Source organism: Geotrypetes seraphini, chromosome 6 (genome assembly GCF_902459505.1).
Source record: "Geotrypetes seraphini chromosome 6, aGeoSer1.1, whole genome shotgun sequence".
NCBI classification, from domain to species: Eukaryota; Metazoa; Chordata; class Amphibia; order Gymnophiona; family Dermophiidae; genus Geotrypetes; species Geotrypetes seraphini.
This window is the reverse complement of record NC_047089.1, coordinates 41,418,855-41,446,259: the sequence shown is the minus strand read 5'-3', so window position 1 is coordinate 41,446,259 and position 27,405 is coordinate 41,418,855. Positions and strand designations below refer to the sequence as shown.

Below are 27,405 nucleotides of genomic sequence, written 5' to 3'. Positions count from 1 at the left end.
GTGGTGAAGGCTCATTGCATGGCTACTATAGGCCATGTTGGAACATTACAGTGATCTAAATCATTGGGTTCTTTCTTTTGCATGTGTTTGGGGCTGTATGTGAGAGAGGACTCTGATGTGGGTGGGTGAGTATGGGATGCATGAATGTGGGGGGAAAATGGAGGGAAGGGGAAAAGTGGGGATAGTAATGGGCTTTGTTGGGGTTACCCAAAGTCCTGGAGGGGATGAGAAGATGCTGGGAATGGGTCTGGAGGGGAGGGCAACAGCAGGGTAGTTAAGAGGGGGTTTTGGTTTCAACGGGAATAGGGGGTCTGCCAAGGAATTATTTCTAACCGGAATGGGGGAGATAAACTGCGGGTGGGCAGCTTTAATGTTAAGGGGCTTAATATGCCCCGCAAAAGACAATTGTTGTTAAAGGAGTTGAAGAGATTTAAGGATAGATGTTAGTTTCGTTCAAGAGACACATTTTGTGAGAGCGGGGGAGAAGTTGATACAATATAGGGAGTATCCACACAGACTTCGGGTTTCTAATAAGAAGGAATGAAAAAAGGCTGAGGTGGGATTCTGTTTGCTAAACATCTTAAGATAGTATCAGAGCAGGAATGGAGGGATGGGGGCAGTGGGTTATTTGGGTGGGACAGCTCAGTGGCGAATTGCTCACCCTGGTCAACTTATATGTTCCTAATTATAAGCAGGGGCAATTTTTGGATGAGGTTTTGGCCAAAGTACTGCTGGTAAAGAAGGGTTCGGTGATGGTGGGAGGGACTTCAATTTAGTCACTGACCCCCATTGGGACTCTACTGGATCTGGGGTGGATATACTTAAAGCAGAACGGAAGCGTCTTCGACATTTTGTGGATGTCCTTAATATTGCAGATGGGTGAGGTCCTAGCATTGGATGGGGAGGAACTATTCTTATTACTCCCCAGTCCATGGGGTTTATACCCATATTGATATGTTATACTTGGATAAGGGATGGGGGGTAGGCTTGTAGATTCCCATATCAAGGACACTGGATAGCCGGACCATGTGCCAATTTAGATGGATGTGAGTTGGGGAGCGCCAAGGGTGGGAGACAGATATTGGAGATTGAATGATAGTTTGTTGTGCGACCTTCTGGTGGTCCGCAAGGTAGAACAGGTCATTTTGGATTTTCTGGAACATAATATTAATCAGTATTCCCTGGTCATGATTTGGGAGAGTTTGATAGCAGTACTTAGGGGGGGGAACTTATCTCGTTAGCAACCCATAAGAAAAAGACTAAACTGAAAATGGAGCACTCGTTACAGGAATCTCTGTGAAAATTAGTAATCAGCATAAGAGGAGTCAAGGGGGAGCATAGGTAGGAACTGTACAGGTAGGATTCAGGAAGTTCAGGCAGAGTTGGGGAAATTGGAAGATGAGGAGATTAAATTTAATCTTGAAAGACTTCGTCTACAGTTCTTTGAGCCGGGGAACCAGAATTGGAAGCTTTTAGCACACCGCCTTAAAACTTAAACAAACGCAATCCAATATTATGGGCATTCAAAATTGATCGGGTAGGATGTTGACGGCTGAGCCATTCAACAGTGCTTTAGGGCCTTCCACCAGGCACTTTATACACCTGAGTTAGGAGTCTGAGGAAGACATAGGGCATTATCTTCGGACTTGGGCTTGGCGACCTTGACGGAGGCTGAGGCTCAGGGATTAGATAATGATATTAACAATAGAGGAGGTGCAAAATGCGATCAGACAGCTTAAACCGGGGAAGTCTCCAGGGTTGGAAGGGTTTACGGGATTATTTTACAAAAAGCTTCAAGAACTGCTTTATGGAGCAGCTGGTTCAGGAGTCAACAACAGGAAAATTCTAAACCTAAGCCAAACAGCGGGCATGGGTCATAAATGAGGTGAAGGAAGCTATTAGAGCTAAAAATATGCTTCAAAAAATTGAAGAATCCAACTGAAATAAAAGGAAATAGCATAAGGAATGGCAAGTCTAATGAAAAGTGCTGGAAAGAAAGGCAAAGTGATCATAAAAATAAGATTACTAATCAATTATAAATTGGTGGAAGTGGGTAAATAAATAAATAAATAATAATAAAATTGCTCCACTTAAAGGCTAAGAGTATTATTCTAATGGAAGAAAAAGCCTCAGATTTGTTCTGGCAGAGCATAAATCCTCAAACTGCCTCCACCCACATCATCGGCTGGAAAAAACTTCCATATAGAATAAACGATTGCCACTATGTTAATCTTAGTATGGGACTGAGATGTTAAACAGCAAAGCTAAATCACTGTGTTGTATGATTTAAGTGGCATCCTTATTTGTAGTCAACATTTCACAGTGCTAAACCATTTCTTCAGGGCTTTTAGACTCCCACTATCTTCGCACAGTTTGAATGCTTGCTCGCATGATCTCACCATCCCTTTTTTTAATAATTCCTAACATCTTGTTTGCTTTTTTGGCCGCCACCACACATTGGGCGGAAGGTTTTATCATACTGTCTACATTGAGACTCAGATCCCTTTCTTGGGCATTAATCCCCTAGGTGGACCCTAGCATCCAGTAACTGTGATTGGGTTATTCCTCGCAATATGCATCACTTTGCATTTGTCCACATTAAATTTCATCTGCCACTTGGACGCCCAGTCTTCCAATTTCCTAAGGTCTGGCTGCAATATTTCACAATCTGCATGCGTTTTAAAACTTTGAACATTCAAAACAAACCAGAGAAAATATTTCTTCACACAATGTGTAATTAAACTCTGGCATTTGTTGCCAGAGAATGTGATGAAATTAGTTAGCTTAGCAGGGATTAAAAAAGGTTTGGACCATTTCCTAAAAGAGAAGTCCATAGGCCATTATTGAGATAGCTTGGGGAAATCCACTGCTTATTCCTAGGATAAGCAGCATAAAATCTGTCTTACTACTTGGAATCAAACTAGTACTTGGGACCTGTGTTGGCCCATGTTGGAAACAGGATACTGGGCTGGGACCTTCAGTCTGTCCCAGTATGACAACTCATGTTATGTTCCAGAGTAGAGAAAACCAGAGAAACCTTGCCTACTGAGGAGGAACAGTAGTCAACTTCACTTAATTTACTTAAGGGAGTGAAGAACTTTTGTGCACGAAAGAGAAGCGGGACTTGGTATGATAGTATGTGATGATCTTTAGGTGGCCAAACAGGTTGAAAAGGTGACTGTGAAAGCTAGAAGGAATCTTGGGTGCATAGGGAAAAGAATGGCCAGTAGGAAAAAGGAGAGACCTCATTTAGAATATTGTGTACAGTTCTGGAGACCACACCTTCAAAAAGATATAAACAAGATGGAGTCGGTTCAAAGGAAGGCTACTAAAATGGTCAGGGTTTTCATCATAAGTATGTGGGGACAAACAAAGATCTCAATATGTATATGAAGTAAAGGCAGGAGAAGGGAGATATGTCTCTAAGGTCCAGATTCACTAAGGGCACGGATCGGATCCGATCTGTGTCCAGGGGACTGATTAATGTATCGCCCTCATGCAAAGGGGGATATATTCAGAAGTAACCTCAGAAAATACTTTTTCATTGAAAGGGTAGTAAATGCTTGGAACAGCTTCCCAATGAAGGTGGTGGAGACAAAGTCTATTTGAATTCAAGGAAGCTTGGGACAAGTATGCTGGATCTCAAAGGGAGAAGAGGGGATACTAGATGGCACGGTTAGACAAACTAGATAGACTATTTGGTCTTTATCTGCCTTTGTCTTTCTATGTTTCTAAGTGGATGAAACCAGCCACAGAAGGAGGAAAATGCACATAGCTACTTCCCATCAGTTGGGCCCATCAAAGTGGGTCCTACCTAAAAGCATGCAAGTCAGAAAGCATCTGGTTGAGCAAATATCAACCAACAACTTAGGGTTGACCTTAGGGCAGCTACTCACTTGGAGAGGATCAGAAAACCCATAAAACAGGACTTCTGCAGGCTCCACAGAATCTGAAAAGGGCCAAGATTCCATGAAGGTTCCAAGCGACTGTATGCAAGAACAAGGGGTTGCCCTGTGGGAGACAGGTTTTCAGTAAACTGCTGGCATAGGAAATGTCAAAGCCTAAGTCTGCTAGTCTTAGCTTCCAGTCATAAGAACATAAGAATTGCCATATTGGGATAAACAAAAGGTCCATCAAGCCCAGTATCCTATTTCCAACAGTGGCCAACAGGTCTTAAGCACCTAGTTAGATCCCAAGTAGCAAATCAGATTCTGTGCTGCTTATCCTAGTAATAAACAGTAGATTTCCCAAGCCATCTCAATAATGGCCTATGGACTTCTCTTCTAGGAAATGATCCAAACCTTTTTTAAACCCCACTAAGCTAACTGATCTCACCACATTCTCCAGCAACAAATTCCAGAATTACACATTATGTGAATAAATATTTTCTCTGGTTTGTTTTAAATCTACTACTTAGTAGCTTCATTGCATGTCCCCTATTCCTAGTATTTTTGGAAAGACAGAACAAGTGATTCTTATCTATCTTTTCCACTCCATTCATTATTTTATAGACCTCCATCATATCACCCCTGAGCTGTCTTCTCCAAGCTGAAGATCTCTAGCTGCTTTAGCCTTTCCTCATAGGGAAATTGTAGATCCAAAATATGTCTCCAACGGAGGAAACCTCTGAGATCCAAGGACACTAGAAACTCCCCTAGAGATAGCAGCTAACAATGAGTACTTCATTGTCCATTTGGACAAAGGGAATTCACAAGAAGAGGGTAACCAACTGTAGATTTAGAATGCGTCTCCAATCTTCTGAGCCTTTCTGGAACGAGGAAATATCAAGAATATCCATTTATGCTCCCATTTGTGGACTGGAACAGGTTCCAGCATCCCAAAGATTAAGAGGTGTTGCAGAATAGCACAGACCCTGGACTCTGTTGCAGTCAATTTATTGGAGTCCAGAAACCAAGCCAGAGGTGGACAAAGGAGAGCTAACAAGTGTCCGATGAAAGTTGAATCCACTCCTGACAAAACAACCTGTGAGGGAGGAAGCCACACCTCACCCCTGGCGACATTGACGCTTTTTTTGTGTGAAGCATAGCCACTGCACAGAAACCTGAGGATGCCTGGAATTGGAACCATGGAAATGTGGGCATAGCCCTTGGAACATTTCTAGGAGGAAAAAAAACCTATGTATCCCTAATGACACCTGCAGGAGGAATGAAGAGAACTACAATCCCCTGCCAAAGTCCAGCAAAATTGGTTCACAGGAAGCAACGTAGGGTGGCATTCACACCTGAGTAGAGGACATCCAGACCTAGTCAACAAGAATCTGGCCCTTAAAAAGGCGGCCATTGAAGGTGTACCTTGAGGCAGCATCCTTATCCAAAGAAAATCCAAGGAGTGCAGCACTCAGACACTGCACCAGCAGAGAACGTACTAAGAACGCGAATGAGATTATAAATGGCGCCACCACACCCACCAGCAGAAGACAGACATGCACTTTCACAGAGGACAGCAATATGCAGGCTGGAATGACAGGCACGCACCATAAAGGAAGTGTGTAAACTGTTAAGTGGCTACCACTACTCAGCTACCTGAGGACGCTGGAAAGGAACAGTTTGTAAAACAACATCCACCCTGCGATCCTGAGAGTCCTGAAACCTCACTCCCCCATCACTGGGGGTGGGGCTGCGCGCTGGAAAACCTGCACCACAGCGGAATCTACCTCAAGCTGTTCAGACCTGCCAAAAAGCAGGATTCAGAAGATAAAATCGTAGACAGCTTTAGCAGATCGTAAAAAGCTTTCCAGGGATCAGACCAAGGAGCTGAGGACTGAATGGAAAAAGGCATAGGAGAATAGTCCAGGACCGAATCCAGAGAATGGGAAGGTGGAAAATTCAAATGGAGCTCTTTCAGAACATCAGCCATAAAGAGGCAGACAGAAGCCCGCTGAAAATGTGAAGGATCAGCACCTCCAAAACCGGACGCTCAGGGCAGCCGAGTAAACCAGTTTCAGCAAAGGCATCAGCCAGTGGTAGGAGACAGAAGCATCATAAAATCTGCATGGCAACTACTGCAATCAAGGTCTGGCATGGCAAGACAAGAGAGCTCCTGAACAGGAAGCTTCATCACAGACACTATAGATCAAAAAGACCCACTCCACCACCAGGGCAGGGTTCGGTTAAGGTAGATGTGTCTCGTCAAGAAAGTCCCCAGACTCAGAACATAAACATACTGCGCCATATTCTAGAATGGCCCCTGGGCAAGATTTTCTTCTGAAGGCATGGACCCAGACTGGCTCCCCAGCCAAAGAGGGAACAGAGGAGGCGAAGTCCACAGCTCTTGCTCCCCTCCCTGGCGCACTACAGCACACGTTACAAAATCGCCGATAAGGCGCAATCAATGTCCATAACCAAGAGATTAGGGGCTGGGGAGCCCACCAAATCTATTTTGAGTCAAATTGAGAGGTTTTTGAGGCAGAATTAGAAGTTTGTTAAAAATCCAAGATGGCCGCCATCACAAATTCACGCCCCAAAATGGCAAAAAAACAAAAATTGAAAATAAAAAAATAGCAATTTGGGGTCTGGGGAGGTGGGGACCTGAACCCTACCCACAAATATTGTGAAAAATGAAGTTTTAATCGATCCACAAGCCATGTCTTAAGTTCCCATAGGAAACAATGGAGTTACTCAGTCTCTGTAGTTCCTTTGCCTGTCAGCATTTTTAAAGCAGCTAAATGGAGAAAAAAGACTTTCTGCCTCATAAACAGCTCCAAATGCACAGAACTGAAGATCTTCGGACTGCCAGCCAGCCAGAGACTGACTGCAATCTCCGCCCACACAGATCCTCTGCCACGCGGTCGGGGCAGGAAAAGCAGCCTTCGCCTTGAAACCCAGGTGGTTTGTCTAGACACATACAGCCTGCACTAGAAACCTATGACAGTCACCGGCCAGCAGACTCCCAAGGGAAGGGAACCTGGGTACTTGAAGAAGGTAGTACACAGCAAGCTAGGTTCCACAGATCCAGAGTTTCTCTGTGAAGCTGCAGTCCAACAGCGCAGGACTGCATTCTTTTCTCCGACAGAGGACCACTGGGGAGGGATCTTCAAGGTACTGAAGCCACCAAAACGAGCTTTAAGCTAATTTTAAGTGAAAAAATAAGAAACAGAAGCAGAGCAATTGCAAAAGATTTCTGCATGAACTGCTTACAGAAACTGAAATTGTTTACTAACTCTCAAGCTAAGAGGGTGGAGCATGTGTTCAGAAAAGATGTGGATTACTCGAGTTGGGACTGAACACCTAGCATATGGAATCCAGAAGGGATGTAACAGAAGGCCAGATATGGCCACCATTCCTCAGCCCAATCTCAGTATTCAGCTCAAGGTCATGTAACTGTCAGTCTTTCCTGAAGCCTCTAAATTAGAGCATTGGTGGGCAACTTGGGTCTCCTCAACCAAAGTTACCCTCCAGGGACAGCTCATTTGGGTAGCCTAAATCAGTGGTTCCCAACCCTGTCCTGGAGGACCATCAGGCCAGTCGGGTTTTCAGGATAGCCCTAATGAATATGCATGGAGAAGATTTGCATGCCTGGCACCTCCATTATATGCAGATCTCTCTCATGCATATTCATTAGGGCTATCCTGAAAACCCGACTAGCCTGGTGGTCCTCCAGGACAGGGTTGGGAACCACTGGCCTAAATGACGATGAAAAGGTTTGTACTACAGTCCAATAGCATAATTCATGGCTGCTCCCAGGTTTGGAAGTGTGCCTAAACTACCAGCCTTACAGCTCAAACTACTCAGTCCGCCCATTTAAGTCAATAACTAAGGGCCCAGGTGACTGACTCCAGAAATTTATACACCACTTAAGCATCACTTGCAATGCAGCCAGTGAGCACCCCCCCCCCCCTACTTTTAGGTCTCAATAAGGAGTCCAGCCCTCCTGCCACATCAGGCATAGGCCAACTACTCTATGCTGAATTAAGGAAGCAAAATTCTAATTTAAGAGTGCTTCCCAAAGCTCCGAAACCTCTTACTATTGCATTGGGAGTTCATCAAGCCACCCCTGCTCAAGTCATAGGGCTCAATATCATATTTCCCCAAGGAGAGTGTGAATGTTTAATGTCCTAAGGCCAGGGAGCTTGGTTCTACCTGCAGCTTCTGAGAGCCTTTATGTGGCCGACAATCACATGCAGGCTAAAAGGAGAGCTGTGTTTTGGAGCCTTCACCTCCTTGTGTCTTGCAGAGATTCAAGTCTAGGAGAAATCCAGATGTACCTCCCTCTTTGCCAGGGCCACCCAGATGGCAGGGTCCAAATAATGTAAACCACATTGTGTGACCAAATGAGAATCTACTAAAAGGCCCTTCCTTTCATGGAAGGCAACCACCTGAACCATCCAGGGTTCCAAGATACCCTGGGCATGAAACTGGAAAGGAGGAACTACTGCTGTCCTCCCCCCTCCCCCATGTCTTCATAGCAGCTTAGCCCTATAAGCTTGAGCCTTAGAGAGCCCGAAGGAAAAGAATCAATGCAGCATGAGCCATGACCAAATCTGCTTTGACACCCCCACCCCTTCAATGAGATGGGTCCTTCAAAAAACCTTTTGAGTTGTACCCAATAATTTACTGATGTGAGCAGGACCACTGGGGCCAATGAACCGACTGCTAGTTCCCATAAACCTTCCTTCTTTGGCTGCTCCAAATGCGTGAAAACTCCATCTAGCATGACTTGCATCAACAGCTCTAGGTCTGTTCACCACTCCCCAGTACTCCCCTCTACCCTGGATTTATCTTTTTACTGGTTTACATACACATACTGTACATATATACATACACTTGTTTGCCTGCTAGCAGCAATTTTTTTTTTTTTTTTTTTTAAACCACCAAATCTATAATTTTTTTTAAAGAAAAACCTAAACAGTTCTGAAAAAGAACGGGGAGAAAGGGAGCAGACCCACTACCCTTTCCACTCTAGCAGAGGCTCCATGCTAACCAGTGCCAGCCAGCCCATCCAGCTAAAGCTTGGGGCAAGGAGGCTTGCAAAACCTTTCCTGGCTCCACTGATTTGACCCTTATAAGCTACAGGCTCAAGGACAAGTGTAGAGTGTGAATTACAAATTTGGGAGAACAGACCTCTCACCAAATCCTACTGCACCAGCCCAACCTCACCATCTGCTGGAAGTTGAAAAATACTAACATGTTCCAGCTAGAGAATGACACAGGGGACAAATCTTCCCCGTCCCCGCAAGAACTCAATTTCCCTGTCCCGTTCTTGCCCCAATCCTGTAAGCTCTGCCTTAACCACACAAGCCTTAAACACTTATGATTTTAAAGTGTTTAAGGCTTGTGCAGGAATGAGGCAGGGACAGGAAAAGAACTTGACGGGGCAAGATGGGAAAATGAGTTCCCATGGGGTCCTTGTGTCATTCTGTAGTTCCAGCCTTCAGCATCTTTTATATTGGTGATGTCACTGAGCCTTTACAAGTTTTCCATCCCCATCTCCTGGTTGGAAATATCATAACCCACTGACATGGACTGGCTTAACGGAATAAGTAGCTTTATTTTGATTTTTTTTAACCATACAAAATAGATGACAATATGGTCATTTTTTCTAATAATTCTGATGGATAAAAACAATTACTCATGACAATGCATCATGCTAGTTTCCCTTGGGGTCAGCATCACATACAAAAAAATTTGACTCTCCTTTATAATAGGTCTAGAACATACTTATGTAGCAATGTATTCGGGTAATCAATGAAAGTTTGAATGCCATACCTCATCCTAAATTCCTAGTACCTTCATCCATATTGCACGTTTCCTTTAAAGCTCTCTGGAACCTAGCTGTTATGGTCCCACTAAGATTATTTCAGCTGACATCCCAATGAAACCAAAATATAACAACTCGCAAGCAGATAAGGAAAAACTAGGGACAGAGGATGAAAAAAACCAACTTTCAGGGCCTTAGACATTTTCCCATTTATATACTGCCTATAACTAAACAGATCAAAATCATGTGCCATACCAAAAACATATCCCACTACAGACAAAAAATATTCTTAATTAACTTTACCCGTACTAAAATCTCTCCTCCCCAAACAGTAGGAAAAAGCAAGGAAGAATAAATAAATTTTAAAATATAATATAAATGGTGTCAGATTTACACATATACACAAATATCCAGGCAGCCGATTCCATAACAGTGGACCAGCCACAGAAGGAAGAATATAAGTTAAAAAAAATTTTTACCACTGCCTATAAAGTAGTGTGGTTCAACTTACATGCATGGCAAAAGTCAAAATCAATTACTGGGATATTTTCTGATAAGTTAGAGTTGCACTCTTCATCAGATCAATGAAAGCTGACTTAATAAAAGGTACTTTAGCTCTCAAAAGTTAGTCAAAAGCGCATTTTGTCCGATAGAAAGTTAACACCTACCACTTATTAGATCTTAACATCTATGCAAAAAAATTCCCACCAGAAGCTCTAACAACCCAAACCTTTCCCAAAAACTAAAATCTAGCTCCAACGTGGAAAGATATGAATAAACCACACACACACAAAAAGAAAAAACTTAAAAGTGAACGACAACCATAATGTGAATAAAGTACACCAGGATGAAGATTATGGGTTTCAACAGGTTGAGACGTACAAAAGAAGTCAATTCAATACAATGTTAAGGTTTATTTGGAAATAATCCTAAGGCACAAATGCGTATTGAAGCCAATATTGTATCATATTAAAATCTTACTACTACATGAATACATAACTGATTAAGGTAACTGGCCAACGGATATCACTATTTCACGAAGTACATTTAAATATTTAACACCACTACTTGAAACAATTAATCATTTTATTACAATTACAAGTAAAGAACATTAATGTTACAATGCTACCTCTCAAAATTCACACACTTGCTACAGCAAGGCCTAGTCAGAAATCTTTCCTGTAAAGAGCTGGCTCTATCAATCTTTACCTTCCCCTCCCCCACAAAAAAAAATATATATATGCAACGAAGATATTTATGCTAAATGATTTATGAGAACTACATAAGACAAAGAACATAAACATATATGCTATCATACAAATGTGTTTATTCCCTTATGCAAAATTATGTAATACAACAAAGGGAAACATTACAGTAAGAAAACAAAATTACTAATATGCACAATATATTATGTGAATGTTTTAACAGATTTTATTGAGAGAGAGAGAGAGAGAGAGAGAGAGAGAGAGAGAGAGAGAGAGAGAGAGAGAGAGAGAGAGAGAGAGAGAGAAAGAAAATGAGAATATAAAGCAAAACGTTAGTGTAACAAATTATACCTTTGCAAAAACAATTAGCACACGTAGTATATAATAGACTTATAATGGCAATAACAATTTTAAAGTAAATAAACCACAAAGCAACAGTAGCAAAACAGCTATTTTACTATATTCTATGATATAATATCTATGAATTCAGTTAAGGGTCTCAGTAATCCACATATGCATTACATTTGCCAAAAGCTCCTGAGAAAATTTTTTGTAAGGTTCAAAATGACTATCTAATGCATTTACAGCCTACTTAACATTAAAAGGGCTTATCTGCTCTTTTCATTATCCTTCCAGCACTTAAGGACCACATCAGGCAATCCTCAATGGATCATTTGCCTAGTGGGGTCTGTCCTATTAAGAAGGTATTGAGCATTCCAAGCCATTAGCTCCTTGATGTCTGGTGTGTCAGACATTATAAACTGTAGTATGGAGCTTTCTTGGAACTAACAAAGGCTCCATGACCCTGGATGTCCTGCTGTCAGCTGCTGAAGACGAGCAGATCACACGGAAGCAGAATAGGTTAGTTGAACAGTAATCGTTTATGTGAAAGTCTGAAAGGTTCCACTGGATTCACATACTAGAATGAAAACAAATATACTGTATAAATATAACCCAACGGCTCAGGGTACAGTGTCAATGTACAGGTTTTGACTTAGCCAGGTATATACAAAGTTGATTTATGTATTTCAGTAGAATTCTGTGGTCTTACACACTATAGGAATGTTTAACGGAGATGACTAGAAGACAATATCAAAAGTGACAATGTCCACTAAAGTTAAGTGATTTTTTGCCGAAAAGTTTAAAGGGAAGAACGTGCAATATGAAATGACATCTGTTGAAATATATGAAACACGAAGATTTTAGTCTCTGGCCTTTCTCAAGTTGCTTATCAAATGTCTGTCTTACAGCCTATCATCTTGAAATGCCTTAAAAAGCTGGAAAAAAAAAACAGGAGCCATGTGAAACTGATATCAAGCACACTGTAGTACAGGCAAGTTTAAGATAGAATTTGATCATCCTGGGTACACATATAACATAGCATAAAGTGCTTATCATTCTGTGGCCTCATCCCCAATTCACATGGCCACAAAAACATATGACCCCCATGCAACAGAGAATGTCTTCTAGGAAGCTCCAACTAAGGCAGTGCATTATTGTGGATCACATGGCATAATTTATAAGCTAAATTTCTACCTTATTCTTAAAGCTACCACACACTTGAAAATTCACTTCCCCTTTATAAAACTAAAGGAAAGGACAAAAAAAAAAAAAAAGAAGTAAGTTACCTGTTTGAACTCACTGACACAGGCCTGGCTGCAGAACCTTTTCTGCTGACCATCAACCATAAGCAAATTGTTTCCTGCTCCTTTGCTGGGAAGGTATTCACCACAGTGCTCACAGCAATTCATTATTAAGCCATTTGCCATTCTGTATTTATTGAAGCAGTGGTCACTACACAACTTATGAGTCATGTTTTTAAAACTAACTTCATGACGAATCTTAAAAGAAAAAAAACAAAGCACACGCTTCATTAGTGAACAAGTAGAAAACATGACAAAAATTCAGTTACAGGGCAGCACAACCTGGATTTAGGTAAATTACCGTATTTTCACGCATATAACGCGCGCGTTATACGCGTTTTTACCTACCGCGCATACCCCTCGCGCGTTATATGCGTGAGCGCGGTATACGAAAGTTTTCAAACATAGTTCCCACCCCGCCCGACGCCCGATTCACCCCCCCAGCAGGACCACTCGCACCCCCACCCCGAACGACCACTCGCACGCGCTCCCACCCGCACCCGCATCCACGATCGGAGCAAGAGGGAGCCCAAGCCCTCTTGCCCGGCCGACTCCCCGACGTCCGATACATCCCCCCCCCCCCGGCAGGACCACTCGCACCCCCACCCCGAAGGACCGCCGACTTCCCGACAATATCGGGCCAGAAGGGAGCCCAAACCCTCCTGGCCACGGCGACCCCCTAACCCCACCCCGCACTACATTACGGGCAGGAGGGATCCCAGGCCCTCCTGCCCTCGACGCAAACCCCCCTCCCCCCCAACGACCGTCCCCCCCCAAGAACCTCCGACCGCCCCCCCAGCCGACCCGCGACCCCCCTGGCCGACCCCCACGACCCCCCCACCCCCCTTCCCCGTACCTTTGGAAGTTGGCCGGACAGACGGGAGCCAAACCCGCCTGTCCGGCAGGCAGCCAACGAAGGAATGAGGCCGGATTGGCCCATCCGTCCTAAAGCTCCGCCTACTGGTGGGGCCTAAGGCGCGTGGGCCAATCAGAATAGGCCCTGGAGCCTTAGGTCCCACCTGGGGGCGCGGCCTGAGGCACATGGTCGGGTTGGGCCCATGTGCCTCAGGCCGCGCCCCCAGGTGGGACCTAAGGCTCCAGGGCCTATTCTGATTGGCCCACGCGCCTTAGGCCCCACCAGTAGGCGGAGCTTTAGGACGGATGGGCCAATCCGGCCTCATTCCTTCGTTGGCTGCCTGCCGGACAGGCGGGTTTGGCTCCCGTCTGTCCGGCCAACTTCCAAAGGTACGGGGAAGGGGGGTAGGGGGGTCGTGGGGGTCGCCAGGGGGGTCGCGGGTCGGCTGGGGGAGCGGTCGGAGGTTCTTGGGGGGGGCGGTCGTTGGGGGGGAGGGGGGTTTGCGTCGAGGGCAGGAGGGCCTGGGATCCCTCCTGCCCGTAATGTAGTGCGGGGTGGGGTTAGGGGGTCGCCGTGGCCAGGAGGGTTTGGGCTCCCTTCTGGCCCAACTACCAAAGGTACGGGGAAGGGGGGTGTGGGGGTCGCCAGGGGGGGTCGCGGGTCGGCTGGGGGAGCGGTCGGAGGTTCTTGGGGGGGGCGGTCGTTGGGGGGGAGGGGGGTTTGCGTCGAGGGCAGGAGGGCCTGGGATCCCTCCTGCCCGTAATGTAGTGCGGGGTGGGGGTAGGGGGTCGCCGTGGCCAGGAGGGTTTGGGCTCCCTCCTGGCCCGATATTGTCGGGGAGTCGGCGGTCCTTCGGGGTGGGGGTGCGAATGGTCCTGCCGGGGGGGGGGGATGAATCGGACGGCGGGGGGGGGGGGTGAACGGAGAGTCGGGACAGCGCACGGAGAGGCGGGGCAGTGCACGGAAGTCAGGGGGGTGAACGGAGAGTCGGGACAGCGCACGGAAAGTCAGGGCAGTGCACGGAAGTCAGGGGGGGTGAACGGAGAGTCGGGACAGCGCACGGAAAGTCAGGGCAGTGCATGGAAGTCAGGGGGGGGTGAACGGAGAGTCGGGACAGCGCACGGAGAGGCGGGGCAGTGCACGGAAGTCAGGGGGGGTGAACGGAGAGTCGGGACAGCGCACGGAGAGGCGGGGCAGTGCACGGAAGTCAGGGGGGTGAACGGAGAGTCGGGCAGCATGCGCGGTATAATCGTGAGCGCGTTATACCAAAGTTTTTGTGCTTATCATCGTGATTTCTGCGCGCTATACACGTGTGCGCGTTTTATACGGGTGCGTGTTATTTGCGTGAAAATACGGTACATAGGGCACCAAATTTCCAAACACCTGTTCATCCGCTTTAGGCTATGTCAGCACGCACCAGACTCCTCCTAAACCTAGTGGCATTACTGTCCCAACGGAGGTCAGCTTCCACTACTGATCTGTAAGCAAATGTGAAAGGACTTGGCACTAAAAGTTAACACTTGTATATTAGAAAATATTTTATTATAAGTTGCCAAGGCTACAAGGCCAAGTAGGCACCTACTTTGAAGCTATTTTAATAAAGACACATAGGTGCCTGAGTCTTTGTAAAATAGCAGCCTTAAATATCTGCTGAAAATGCTAACATGCAACCAGATACATTTACACCAGCCCAGGAGCTGATATATACATGTATAGGTAACCTTTTGAACCTCTACCCCTCCCAACCCAAACCTTTCTAGTATGCTTGCGTGTGAGTTCCACAGAAATCCATACCTTTTTACTACCGTGGGTATTTTTGTGTGTGTAATGCTTGTGTTAATTTTATAGGAACCCATCTACAAAGCTGAAATTTGACCTTACCTGCTAGTTTCCTCTTTTAATCCTGCTAGACCAGTCCAGACATTTGGGTAACATACCCACCCCAGCAATTATTCTAGTGGCTTCATCTGAATAAGGAGTGCTGTAGCTTGGGTTTGTCAGTATGTATATGCCAAAGGCAAACATCAACTACTAACCATGGGAGCCAATTTTTGAAAATGATTGGGGGTACTGAATTTATAACTTGCAACAAATTTCTCCTCACCCAGCAAAGAAAACCAAAAAAGAACAGAATATATGTTAATGAATGACCAAGATGTATTTAAATGTCAAAAAGCAGGGCAAGTAATGTGGGCAAATCATAAGCTAGGGTCCTGCTTCTCTCCCCCTTCCCTTGTAGCTTGTCAGTATCATACTCTCTCCCCTTCCATTCAGATAATTCATAGCACTTTTCTCCAAACAGTTCCTCTCTTCCCTATACACTTTTTTCCTTAATTTTTTCACTTTCCTCTAATTTATTTTTCTTACTTGTTCCTCCTCATCCTATTTCTCCCATCCCTACTCCCTCAAAAATTAACTTTTTCTCCTCCTGTTTTATATGGGGGTGGGCAGGAAGTTTAATAGTTCTTATCTTGCTCCACTCCCTAAATCTTTTTAGCCTGTTCTATCTTCTAGTTCCCTACACTCCCCAGCAAGCTCCAATGCACTTATCCCTAACTAGTTGTTGTTCAATGCAGGTTTAGCTCACTCATCCCTTCACTGCTTCCCACATCTCAATCTCCTCTACAGGTGAGACTTCCTTTCCTCGGTAGATTTAATTCATCTTCAATTTGTGACTTCTTATTGACCACAAGCATGGAACAATTTCCCTGCTCTGCTCTCCCTGGCTCCAGGCACATTCCTGTTTTCTGGGACTGCTTCCTTACCCCCTTTTTGCACTGCAGCATTTCCCCTGGTATTTACAGATTCTGGACAAATGACCACCCTCTCTGCCTTTAGTGTCTACATGAGATTCTTTGCCACATGCTCACCCTGAGCTCTGGGATCCCAGCAAGGATCACAGTTTGATACCTTAAGACACAGGTGTCAAAGTTGGTCCTCGAGGGCCGGAATCCAGTCGGGTTTTCAGGATTTCCCCAATGAATATGCATGAGATCTATGTGCATGCACTGCTTTCAATGCATATTCATTGGGGAAATCCTGAAAACCCGACTGGATTATGGCCCTCGAGGAGGGACTTTGACACTCCTGCCTTAAGAGATTACATACTGAATGGGAAAACACATTCTAGCACCCCAAGGCATAGAAACATGCACGCGTACTAATGTTCTGGGCTGCCTGCATGATCTTGTTCTAGTGGCTAAGAAATAAGCATCCAACTCAGTGAGCTGAGACCTAGGAGATAACTGCAGAGTCTTACCAAGTGCAAAGAAAGCAAGGATTGAGCAATTAAAACAAAAGGAACACCAGGGAGCCAAACCAAGAAACATGCAGTTTGTGATATATGTCCCTTCTCTCCTCCCTCTAACTTTGTCTATGATCTCCTGCCACCTCATCCCTGCTGTGCTACTTTTTTTAGTCTCATATAGCCCAGTGACCCCCATCATTGCCATCTCCTGTGGGATATGTTCTGCCCCTGGCAGCCTTGTACTAGTTTAAAAAGTGTTCAATGTATTCCCTCTCCATTGGACTTTATGCTGCAGTCAGTATGTGAACAAGGCATTATGTGTAATGTAGATTCATAATACTGCAGCCACTCCTGATTACCTGTATAAGTTTTGTTCTAGTTATCTTTCTCCTAAGAACCCTTCCATTTTCTCTCATCTAAGCTTGGGTCTTTTACCTCACTGTGACACTTCCTGGTCATCTCTACAACTTTTTCTCTGATGGGTCTGCAAAAGTATAACTTCACTGTGTTACCTGTTGCCAAGCATTGTCCATATTAGTCTCCTCCTCCCTCCCCTGCTCTGAGCTTCTTTTGTCTTCAGACCCCAGTCACACTTATGCCTCCATCTTGAAAACCTGGCTGCATTCCCAGTAAAGCACCAGTATTTCCCCTTAAGCTATCCAACCACATTAAGGAATAACTCAGCATTTTGACTTTGAAACTTGGAGTACCTTTCTTCCTAATTTTTTCCTCATCTCTGCCTTCCCTCCATTCTTCAAATCTCCATCTTTTTCTCCAGCTGCAACATCTAGGAGATTCATCGTGAGTATTTACCTTATTTACTTAAGGGACAGACAGGGAAAAATGCTTGAGTACCTGAATAAATTAATGTAAACCGTTCTGAGCTCCCTTGGGAGAACGGTATAGAAAATTGAATTAATAAAGAAATAAAATGTATTTCAGAAAATTATAAGGACTGCCTTTGTGTAGGTTAGTGTGCTAAGGTTTAGCTTCCTGTTGAATATGCCATATGTCTGTGAGAGTTTCCAATAGAAGCAGCACATATATGGAAACAGAAGATATAACGGGGACTATTTTTAATTTCTGTGAGGAATGGGAACAGTGCTATTCTCCATTTCCCCACAGTTCAGTTCATGGCCATTGCACTTCAATACCAGAGATGCCAAGAGAAAGAAAGTACCGTAAGTTTTAAAAGGGAGATTTCCAGTTCATAGTATTCCATGCTTCTACAACCTCATTCGCTTTCCCTATCCTTCTAATGAAATACCTTATTTACCCCTGTAACTGTACAGTTTCAGAACCACTGTTCTATTATATTTGTTACAATTGAAAATAAAATGTGAAAAAAAGAAAAAAATGTACTGTTTTTCCTCTCTTACCAACATCTAACTTTTCATTTCATTTTAAACTTATTTGCAATAAACTACTCTATTTTAAAAGTGGTTTTATTTAAAATAGTTTTCTTATTGTAAATTAAGAAACAATTTCTAGGTAGGTACTTCACGTTTACTTTATAAATAGTAAGAATGTAATTGGATACGGTTATTTTTTTAATTGACTGCTACTAAAACCCACTAAAAAGGCAACAATGTCAAAAGCATGTACAGTATATCCAAAGAACACATACACAGAGTAAATACATCCAACAGAACTTAAATACATTTTTATTAACTAAACAACAATATACTTGTGCTGTTCAACTACAAATGCATCTAGCAATAATGAGAGCAATGACCCGTTCATTTATTCTACTTTACTGTAAAATAGAATTCATAAACAGTCAAGCTACTGTAACCAAATTTGCTCATGTTAAGGAAAGCTAGGGGAAAGTCAGGTGGAGGGAAAGTATCATAAAATTGTCATGTTGGCATCAACATAGCAAAAGTCAACTGAAGATTGGAGCTATGGAGATGCCTACAGGAAGTTTTTAAAAGTTTTTTTAAAACCCACTACCACAACCATGAGCACACTTTCCGTGGATTAATGGAGCAGAAACCGTTTAATCTCACAGTATGTAACAATTTCAGCACTAAGTTACAAGGAAAAAACTGACATACCTCTGTTAGTTTACCACAAATAGTACATCTTGACTTATTTAAGTTTTTGGAAGAATTCTGTTTATCTTCATAGAATGATAAGCAGGCTGTACTGCAGAACTCCTGAAATGACTCACTTGAATCCACCTGAGCAACAATTGTACCTTTCATTGTGGTTATATCCCTAAAAGAAAGCCAACAGTTTAACTTTTTAATTAGATATAAAAACTTGTATATAGTAAAATTTTAAAAAATTTAAACATTTAAATTGACCTAATATTTAGATATTGCTGACAATTTATCGAATTTGTCACAGAAAATTATAACACCACATTTTGTGTTAATGTTATACCACAATAAGTATGGTACTTGGACCTCATAGCATCAGTTATACAAATAGGCATCAAAACTCATGCATCATCCTTGAACCAATGAGACCCACCCAGATAGTACAAAACACAGCAGTTAGACTCATCTATTCTGTACAAAAATATGATAATTTAAAACCTTATTTAATCTCATTACACTGGTTCTGTGGAAGCAAGGGTCAGGTTTAAGATTTGTATGCTGGTATTTTAGATACATCATGGACTCCACATTTAATAGGTCAGAGATACTTCCATCTATTAGAAAGTAATGGAAGATTATCATATTTTTCGCTCCATAAGACGCACTTTTTTCCCACCCAAAAGTGGGTGGAAATATCAGTGCGTCTTATGCAGTGAAGATACAAATTTTTACACACACCCCTCCCCCATCGTACCTTTTTAAAACAACCTTATAGCGGGTTGGTGCAGCGTGTATTGGCTTCCTGAATGGCTATCCCAAGACCAAGAATGATGTTAAGATTCCATGAAGGAAAAGGATGATGCAAGGAAGGCCACAAACAAAAGCACCCCTCTCATAAATCTGGTCACATCTGGATGAGCAGTAAGCGAACTAGAGCATAAAAGGCCTATAACCTGAACTTAAGGGAGGCCACTGATGAACCATTCCCTAGGTCTTCCAGAAGAAAACCAGGACCACCGAAACATGAGCCCTCTCATGCTCCATCTGGGCCTTAGCACACCACAATTGGAAAGCCTTCTAGGCTTTGGCATAAAAAGCCACAGTAGAGCGTTTCTTTTGCCCGTGAAAGTGTTGAGATGACTACAACTGATCCACTGCATGTCATCAAAGCTAAGCGCTCAAGAGCCATGTCAGAAGACCAAAGCACTGTGGATTCTCCGTGGGCACCACACCCCGACTAAGAAGGTAGCGATGAAAAGGGAGTTGGAGCTTCCTATCCCACTGAAGACGGACGAGGATCCATATACCACGGACAATGAGGCCAGGCCAGAGCAAGTAGAATCACGAGGCTGGGATGCGTTGTTATCCAGTGGATGACCCGACGAACCAGAGGCCATGCAGGGAACACAAAGTCGTCCAGGGCTTAATCAAAGCGTCTAGCCCTAAGCTTCCGCACTCTGTTTTTAAACCAGCAAGTCCAGCTTTAATTCTCACCAAAGAAAGGTCGAGTCCAAGATGAAACAGGATAGCTTCTGTAGCAAAAAACATGCTCTTTCTAATTATATTAAAAAACAAACAAAATAAACCCTACACATTAGAGATATCTGAATCTGAAAAAGTGAAAATTTGCATAAATGCATAAAGCCATATTTTTTGAATGGTCATATCTTCAGCTTCACTTCACTGTAAAGGCTCATATTGCAAATCTTGGAAGTACCTCATGGTACGTCTGCTGGTAAAGGTGTACCCTCAGTTGACTTACCTACCAGCAACAGTAGGAAGCCAAACTTTGCCAAAAATTTTCATTCGTGAATTTTTTTGCCTCCTTTGCTGACCTGTAGAAATGGAAGCACGTTCACAAAAGATTTCAAACTTTGGCACAGAAACTTGCCCCAAGGTGTTGTGCCAAACTGCAAAATTTCAGACTCCTAGGTAGTTTCCTTCTTCCACAGTGCTTAAGCAAAGTTGGCATTTTAGGTCACATAAGGCATGGAAGAGGATCGATTGCTTTTATTCAACCACCCCTAGCTCCAGACCAAATTGAGATAGATCCAAAAAATTTTTAAGAGTTTCATTTGAGACCCTAGACAACACCCCTGTAAAATTTGGTTGGATTTCAAGGGGGTGGGCTCCTGGTCCACTTGACATGGAATGACCCATACATTATTATTACAGGTACATTATTATATACAGATATCGAAAATCCTTGAGATCAGGCATTTTTCAGTTTTCAGAATGGTAATATAAAAAAAGACAGACCATAAAATAGCCACCAAACCTTTATTTCAAAATAAGTTTAACATTAAACATTTCAAGTGCCTCAAACAAAAACTTGTTCAACAAATAGCCTGCACTGGCTAACATGTCCCTGCCTCCAATTTTCATGTAGCCATCCACACCTCTCTGCCACTTTCCATCCCTCTGACCAGAGTTGACTTGCCCAGACTCACAAGGAGCTGCAGTGGGAATCAAGCTAGGTTCACAGGCTGGAGCAGTGTAACTCAAACTGTGTGCCAAGGCACAATGGTGTGCTCTGAAGAAATTCTGGGTGTGCCATGAGAGATTCCAGAATTTTACTTTATTTTTAAAAAATTCTCTTCATAAGTATACACTAGAATAGAAGACGCATACAATGTGTATGCAAGAGTCTGTTTCTGGGCATAAGGATATAATTGCCCAGACAAGCATCATTCTTTGATGTGATTGGTCCTTGAAAACTAATGGCAAGCAATTTTAGTTTTATTTTTTATGCAGTAGTTATCCTAATTTGAGCAACAAAGCAATCAAGACTGAACAAAGCAATGAAACCTGACGGCAACTTTGCAGAATCGGACCCCGATAAAGCAGACCTACTGAACAAATACTTCTGCTCAGTATTTACCTGTGAGGCACCAGGATCCGGTCCACAGCTGCAAACAAGAGAGAGCTCAGAAGACCCGTTCAGGAATTTTGAATTTTCCACCAGCAGCATCTACCAAGAATTGTCAAGGCTCAAAGTGCATTAAGCCATGGGACCAGATAATTTGCACCCCAGAGTGCTTAGGGAATTGAGAGATGTCCTGGCAGAACCATTAGCCGCGCTCTTCAATCTTTCCCTGGGCACGGGAAAAGTTCCACTAGACTGGAAAACAGCTAACGTCATTCCGCTCCACAAAAAGGGATGCAGGTTAGACACTGCAAATTACAGACCGGTAAGTCTCACTTCAATAGTGTGCAAGCTTATGGAAACATTGATTAAACACAAATTAGACACAGTTATGGATGACAAGAGACTGAGGGATCCACACCAGCATGGAAGACAGAGGAGGGAGAAGGACGCTGAAAAGCACATGGGGAAGACAGAGGAGGGAGAAGGACACTGAAAAGCACATGGGGAAGACAGAGGAGGGAGAAGGATGCTGAAAAGCACATGGGGAGGAAGGATGCTGAAAAGCATATGGGGAAGACGGGGGGGGAAGGATGCTGAAAAGCATATGGGGAAGACGGCGGGGAGGACGCTGAAAGGACATGGGGAAGACAGAGGGGAGGACGCTGAAAGGACATGGGGAAGACAGAGGGGAGGACGCTGAAAGGACATGGGGAAGGCAGAGGGGGGAGAAGGACGCTGAAAGGAAATGGGGAAGAGAGTGGGGAGAAGACGCTGGCAGGGAAGAAGACAGAGATGCCAGACTATGGGGGGAGCAGAGGGAAGAAGATGGGTGCCAGACCAATTTGGGAGGGGGGAGAAAGGGAGAAGCACAGTAACAGAGCAAATGGAAGACACAGAGAGAAGAGAGACAGTGGATGGAAGGAATTGAATGAGAACATGAAGAAAGCAGAAACCAGGCAAAAAGGTAGGAAAAAAATTATTTCTTTTTTTTTTTTTTTTTTGCTTCAGGATAAAGTAGTATATTAGTTGTGTTGATAAAAATTTATAAACATTAGAGGCTCTCGTAGAAACCCGTTTACAAAGTATGTATTCTTCCCAATTAATATTTCCAAATTAATAAAGTCTTTTTGCTTATTTTTAAGCCTTTAATTCAATAGCATAATTAAATGAAATAACTATTTTTGTAGTTTATAGGGACGGGCAGGGACGGAGGGGATTCCTCACGGGGACGGGTGGGGATGGAGGGATTCCTCACGGGGACGGTAGGGACTTTGGCAGGGACGGGTGGGATTTCTGTCCCCGCACAACTCTCTAGTCTAGAGTAAATGGGCACAGGCAGAGAACAGGCTGGTGGTACTTGGGGATTGAGCACATCAACTCTAATGGGTCATTAAACTCTAGATTAGATAAAACACAAGTGGTGCCCCCCATAAAAGAAAAAACAAAAAAACCAATCCACACACATGAAACAAAGAGGCCAAGCAGGAAGCAGAGAAGGATCTTAAAATCAATTAAAGGCAATTTATTGAAACTTTAGACAAGAGTGAAGGCAGTCAGGACAGTTTTCAAAGAATTTGCCCAGTACAGAAACAATGCATGTGGTGATATGCAAGCTGTCAAAAACTGAACCTCAGTTTTGAGTGAAAAACTAGTTTCAACTGGTTCTTAAATTATGTTTAAACACAATTAGCAATTTTATTTTAAAAATTTATACACCAACTAAACCCACAATAAGGCTATTAATTGTACTTCATTTGTACACTTCTCCAGATTACATAATCATGTTTTCATGACAGAGGCTGTAACTCAATGACTGAAATAACTGAATTATAGTAGTGCTGATTAACAAAATATTTCCCATAATAATAATAATAATAACTTTATTCTTGTATACCGCCATACCCAGTGAGTTCTAGGCGGTTCACATTAATTAGACATGGTAACATGCAGTTAAGTATTAACTGAACAGATTTACATTAATTAAACATAGTTACATGTATAGTTACATGTGGTACACATTATTTAGACATAGTTACATGCAGTTAAGTATTAATTAAACAGTTTTACTTAGAGTTAAGTGTTCAATTAAATAGGGATGCGGGCAACGAGGTGGATAAAATTGGGGAGAAGGATAGAATGGATCGGGGGGTGGGGCGAGATAAAAAAGGGGGTGGGGCGGGGTTCTTTGAGGAGGGGGCAATTAAGTGTTGTGGCGTTGGAAGAGGTGTGTTTTGAGTAGTTTTCTAAAGCTGAGGTAGGTTGGAGCCTCGAGGATTGATTGGGCAATCCATGGGTTTAGTTTGGCGGCCTGGAAGGCGAGGGTTTTGCCGAAGAATTTATTGGAGTGGCAGAGTTTTAGGGAGGGGAAGCAAATAGCTGGATTCTGCGGGAGTTCTTGTTTCTGTGATTCAGGATGAAGTGTGGGTTGATGTAGTTTGGGGCTAGGCCGAATACTGTTTTGTAACAGAAACAGGCGAATTTGAATAGGACTCTGGATTCCAATGGTAGCCAATGAAGTTTGTGGTAAAATGGGGTAACATGTTCCCATTTTTTCAGGCCGAATATGAGGCGGACAGCGGTGTTCTGGATCATTCTGAGTCTTCTGATAGTTTTCTTCGTGGAGCTCAGGTGAATGATATTACAGTAGTCCAATATGCTGAGAATGGAGGATTGCACTAGGAGGCGGAATGACGTGTCGTCAAAATATTTTTTTATGGTGCGTAGTTTCCAGAGCGCCGAGATGCTTTTCCTAACTGTAATGTCGGTGTGCTTCTCCAGGGTTAGGTGTTTGTCTAGTGTGACTCCTAGTATTTTTAGGGTTTGTTTGAGGGGAAAGGTCGATCCTTTTACTTGAATTGTGGTGTCTATGATTTTGTCTTTGGGGCTAGCCAGGAAAAATTTTGTTTTGTCGGGGTTTAGTCTGTAAGATTGCATCCAAAGTTCTATCTGATTGAGTGTATTTGAAAGGGAGGTGAGGAATACTGGAGTGAAACTGGATCGCAGGATGACTATTGTGATGTCATCAGCGTATATGAAGAATTTGAGCTTGAGGCTATGCAGAAGATTACCCAGGGAGGCGAGGTAGACATTAAACAGGGTAGGGGACAGGGGGAGCCCTGCGGAACTCCACAGGTGTTGTCCCAGCTGTATGAAAAGGAGTCATTCTTAAAAACTCGGTATGATCTGTTTCTTAGGAATCCCTGGAACCAGTTAAGGACCTGGCCGGAGATGCTGATGAATGCAAGGCAGTCTAAGAGAATGTTGTGGCCCCAAAGACCCAAATATAGAAAAAAACGTAAAAAATTTTTTTCGAACGTTCACATGTTGTTATAGGAGGCTTGTGATCCCTAAATCAGTGGTTTTTTTTTTATTTTGACATTTTAGTAACTTTTGGGGAGGATGTTGTAAAATTGCAACGCTGGGCCTGTAAGGTAGCAGAATTTCAATAGTGTCACTCTCTCTCTGAACACATGTAAGGAATAATTAAAAGTTTATTTGTACTTTACAGCTTATAAAGACCCACCTGAGTTTATGTATATACACAACAACAATAGTATAATAAAGAAAAAAGTAATTTTTATTATCAATTTAATACAAAAAATGAGTATCATATAAAAACGCAAATTTTTCCCTGTGAAGCGCCCATTGACTTCTATCAGCGGTAATCAAGAAATTTCGTGTTTTTGCACAAAAAATTTCATGTTAGCGCAAATACGGGTAAAAACGGCCACGCTATGAAATAGCACTTGTGCTATCTTCATAGCACGGTTTTGTGAATCGAGCCCTATATGTGCATGTTTTATTTGTTCATTTATTCAGTTATGGTAGTTCCAAAAACAGTTATTTTGCTCTGAAAAGCACAGGCGAACATTGCACTTCCTGCAAAGTGTGTTGGTATAGCCTTTTGCACAGTGTCGGCACCGTCCTCTATTGGCTTTGATGGGAAAATGTCCAATCATGTCCTTGCAAACTTCCTTTGGAGGGTGTGCATTTGACTTTTTGGCTGTCATGGCAGCTGAAGAACCTCCATCATCTGTAAACTGCCTCTTTTGGGAAGTCAAGGTGCCCCCTCTTGATGAAACTGGGCTTGCAGATGGTCGCCCTCGCTTTGACACTGACCCAGCCGTTCCGATCAGGATAAGAGAAGATGCCAACTGGGCCTGAAACATTCTCCTGTTTAGCATCTGTTTCTTTGGGATATCCAAAGCTTTGCAGTCCCTTTTGTACAGGAGCCAAGCATTGATCACAGCTAGGTTAATGGTGTGCCAGAAGATGTAAAGGTACCAGCGGTAGGACTTCAGTGGAAACTTGTATTTTGCTGCAAATGAGTCTAACAAATCCACTCCGCCCATGAATTTGTTATAGGCAGCCACGATATAAGGCCTCTCAACTTCAACAAATCTTTTGGCAGTTTTGTCCCAGCGTTGAATCTTCTCCACTGGTTGTGGGCCAGCAAAGGAAGACACAAGTGTAACCTGTCTGTTGTCAAACCATTTCACAGCACAAATGTTGTGATTTGACTCCACTCTGACATCAAAGCTTCCTCTTCCCTTTTTCTTCAAGCTTTTCTCATCCTCAAGATTACAGTTTGGAAGGCGCACTTGTCTGGCTGTTCCTGTGTAATGAATTCCACAATCCAGCAGCCTAACTATCAATGGGATGCTGGTGAAAAAGTTGTCTGCATAGATCTTGTAGTTGTGACTATGTGGAAGTGTGGAAGCAAGTTTCATCACAACATCCCCTGATAGTCCAAGTTCAGATCTTGCCCGTATTCCATTCACACTGCCTTGGTACACATCAAAATCACAAAGTATACCAGAGATTCCAGTCCTTGCCCACAGCTTGAACCCCCATGGGTTTGGCTTGCCACACATGTACTGTTTGATGCTGATGAATTTCCCCCTGAAAGGGATCATCATTTCATCAACAGAGTTATGTTCTTCAGGGACCACTTTTAGGCATTTCTCTCTGAAAGCATCAAGCCATGGTCTGAGTTTCCAGAGTTTGTCACTTTTTTGTTCCATCTCAGACACGGTTAGATTGTTCACAAAATGTAATGATGTCAACAGAGACTGGAATCTGTTTCGTGACATTACATCAGCGACAGGACTGTATCTTGTGTCTGCTTCCCAGTACATACGGACTCCAGGCATTTGGACAAGACCCATCTTCAGATACATGCCAATCATCTGCTCTATTTCCTTTGTGTTTGTGTTTATAGATGATCCTTTCTTCTGAAAACTGTACAGATTTGTGTTATCTGCCAGAGCGTTGATCATATCTTCTGTCACAAACTTCTGAAAGTACTCCAGTGGTGTGCAGAGGGAATGGACATCATTACTGACATCCTGACCAGAAAAATCAGTACTGGGAGAGATGAAATTCTTTTTCAGCCATCGATATCTGTCACGGGGCCCAGTCTTGGCATCAGGATGTTCTGCCTCTGTTGGGATGATTTGAACATCAGAAGTTAGGTGGTCATCGGGTAATTTATTTTCCTTGTCCACTTCACCGATAACTCCATATTCCTCTTCGTCACTTGAATCTGTGTCAAAGGGCATTTCCAAGTCACTGTCCCCATTCTGGATGGCCTCAATTACATCCTGCACACTATACATGGTTTGGTTTTTCTTGGTTTCAGACATTCTGAAAGTTGAAAGAAAAGCTAAGTAACTACAAAGCAAATTAACTAATTATGCTAATGCAAAGATTCACACTTTACATTCCACAACTTCTATCAAGTAGACCTATTGTTCAATTAGACATGTAAACACTTTAATCCTCACCTCCTGGACATTTATCACCTTCTCAAGTTCAAAGTGC

The 27,405-nt window shown here is 43.2% G+C and overlaps 1 protein-coding gene across 1 annotated transcript in view; it reads right to left on the bottom strand.

The window, feature by feature from the left end:
- Positions 1-27,405, bottom strand: part of ZMYM2 (zinc finger MYM-type containing 2) — a 537,976-nt gene that overhangs the window by 363,614 nt on the left and 146,957 nt on the right. Inside the window, 2 exon segments of the mRNA XM_033950396.1 lie at positions 12,551-12,763; positions 18,726-18,888. Coding sequence (XP_033806287.1) covers positions 12,551-12,763; positions 18,726-18,888 — 376 coding nt within the window.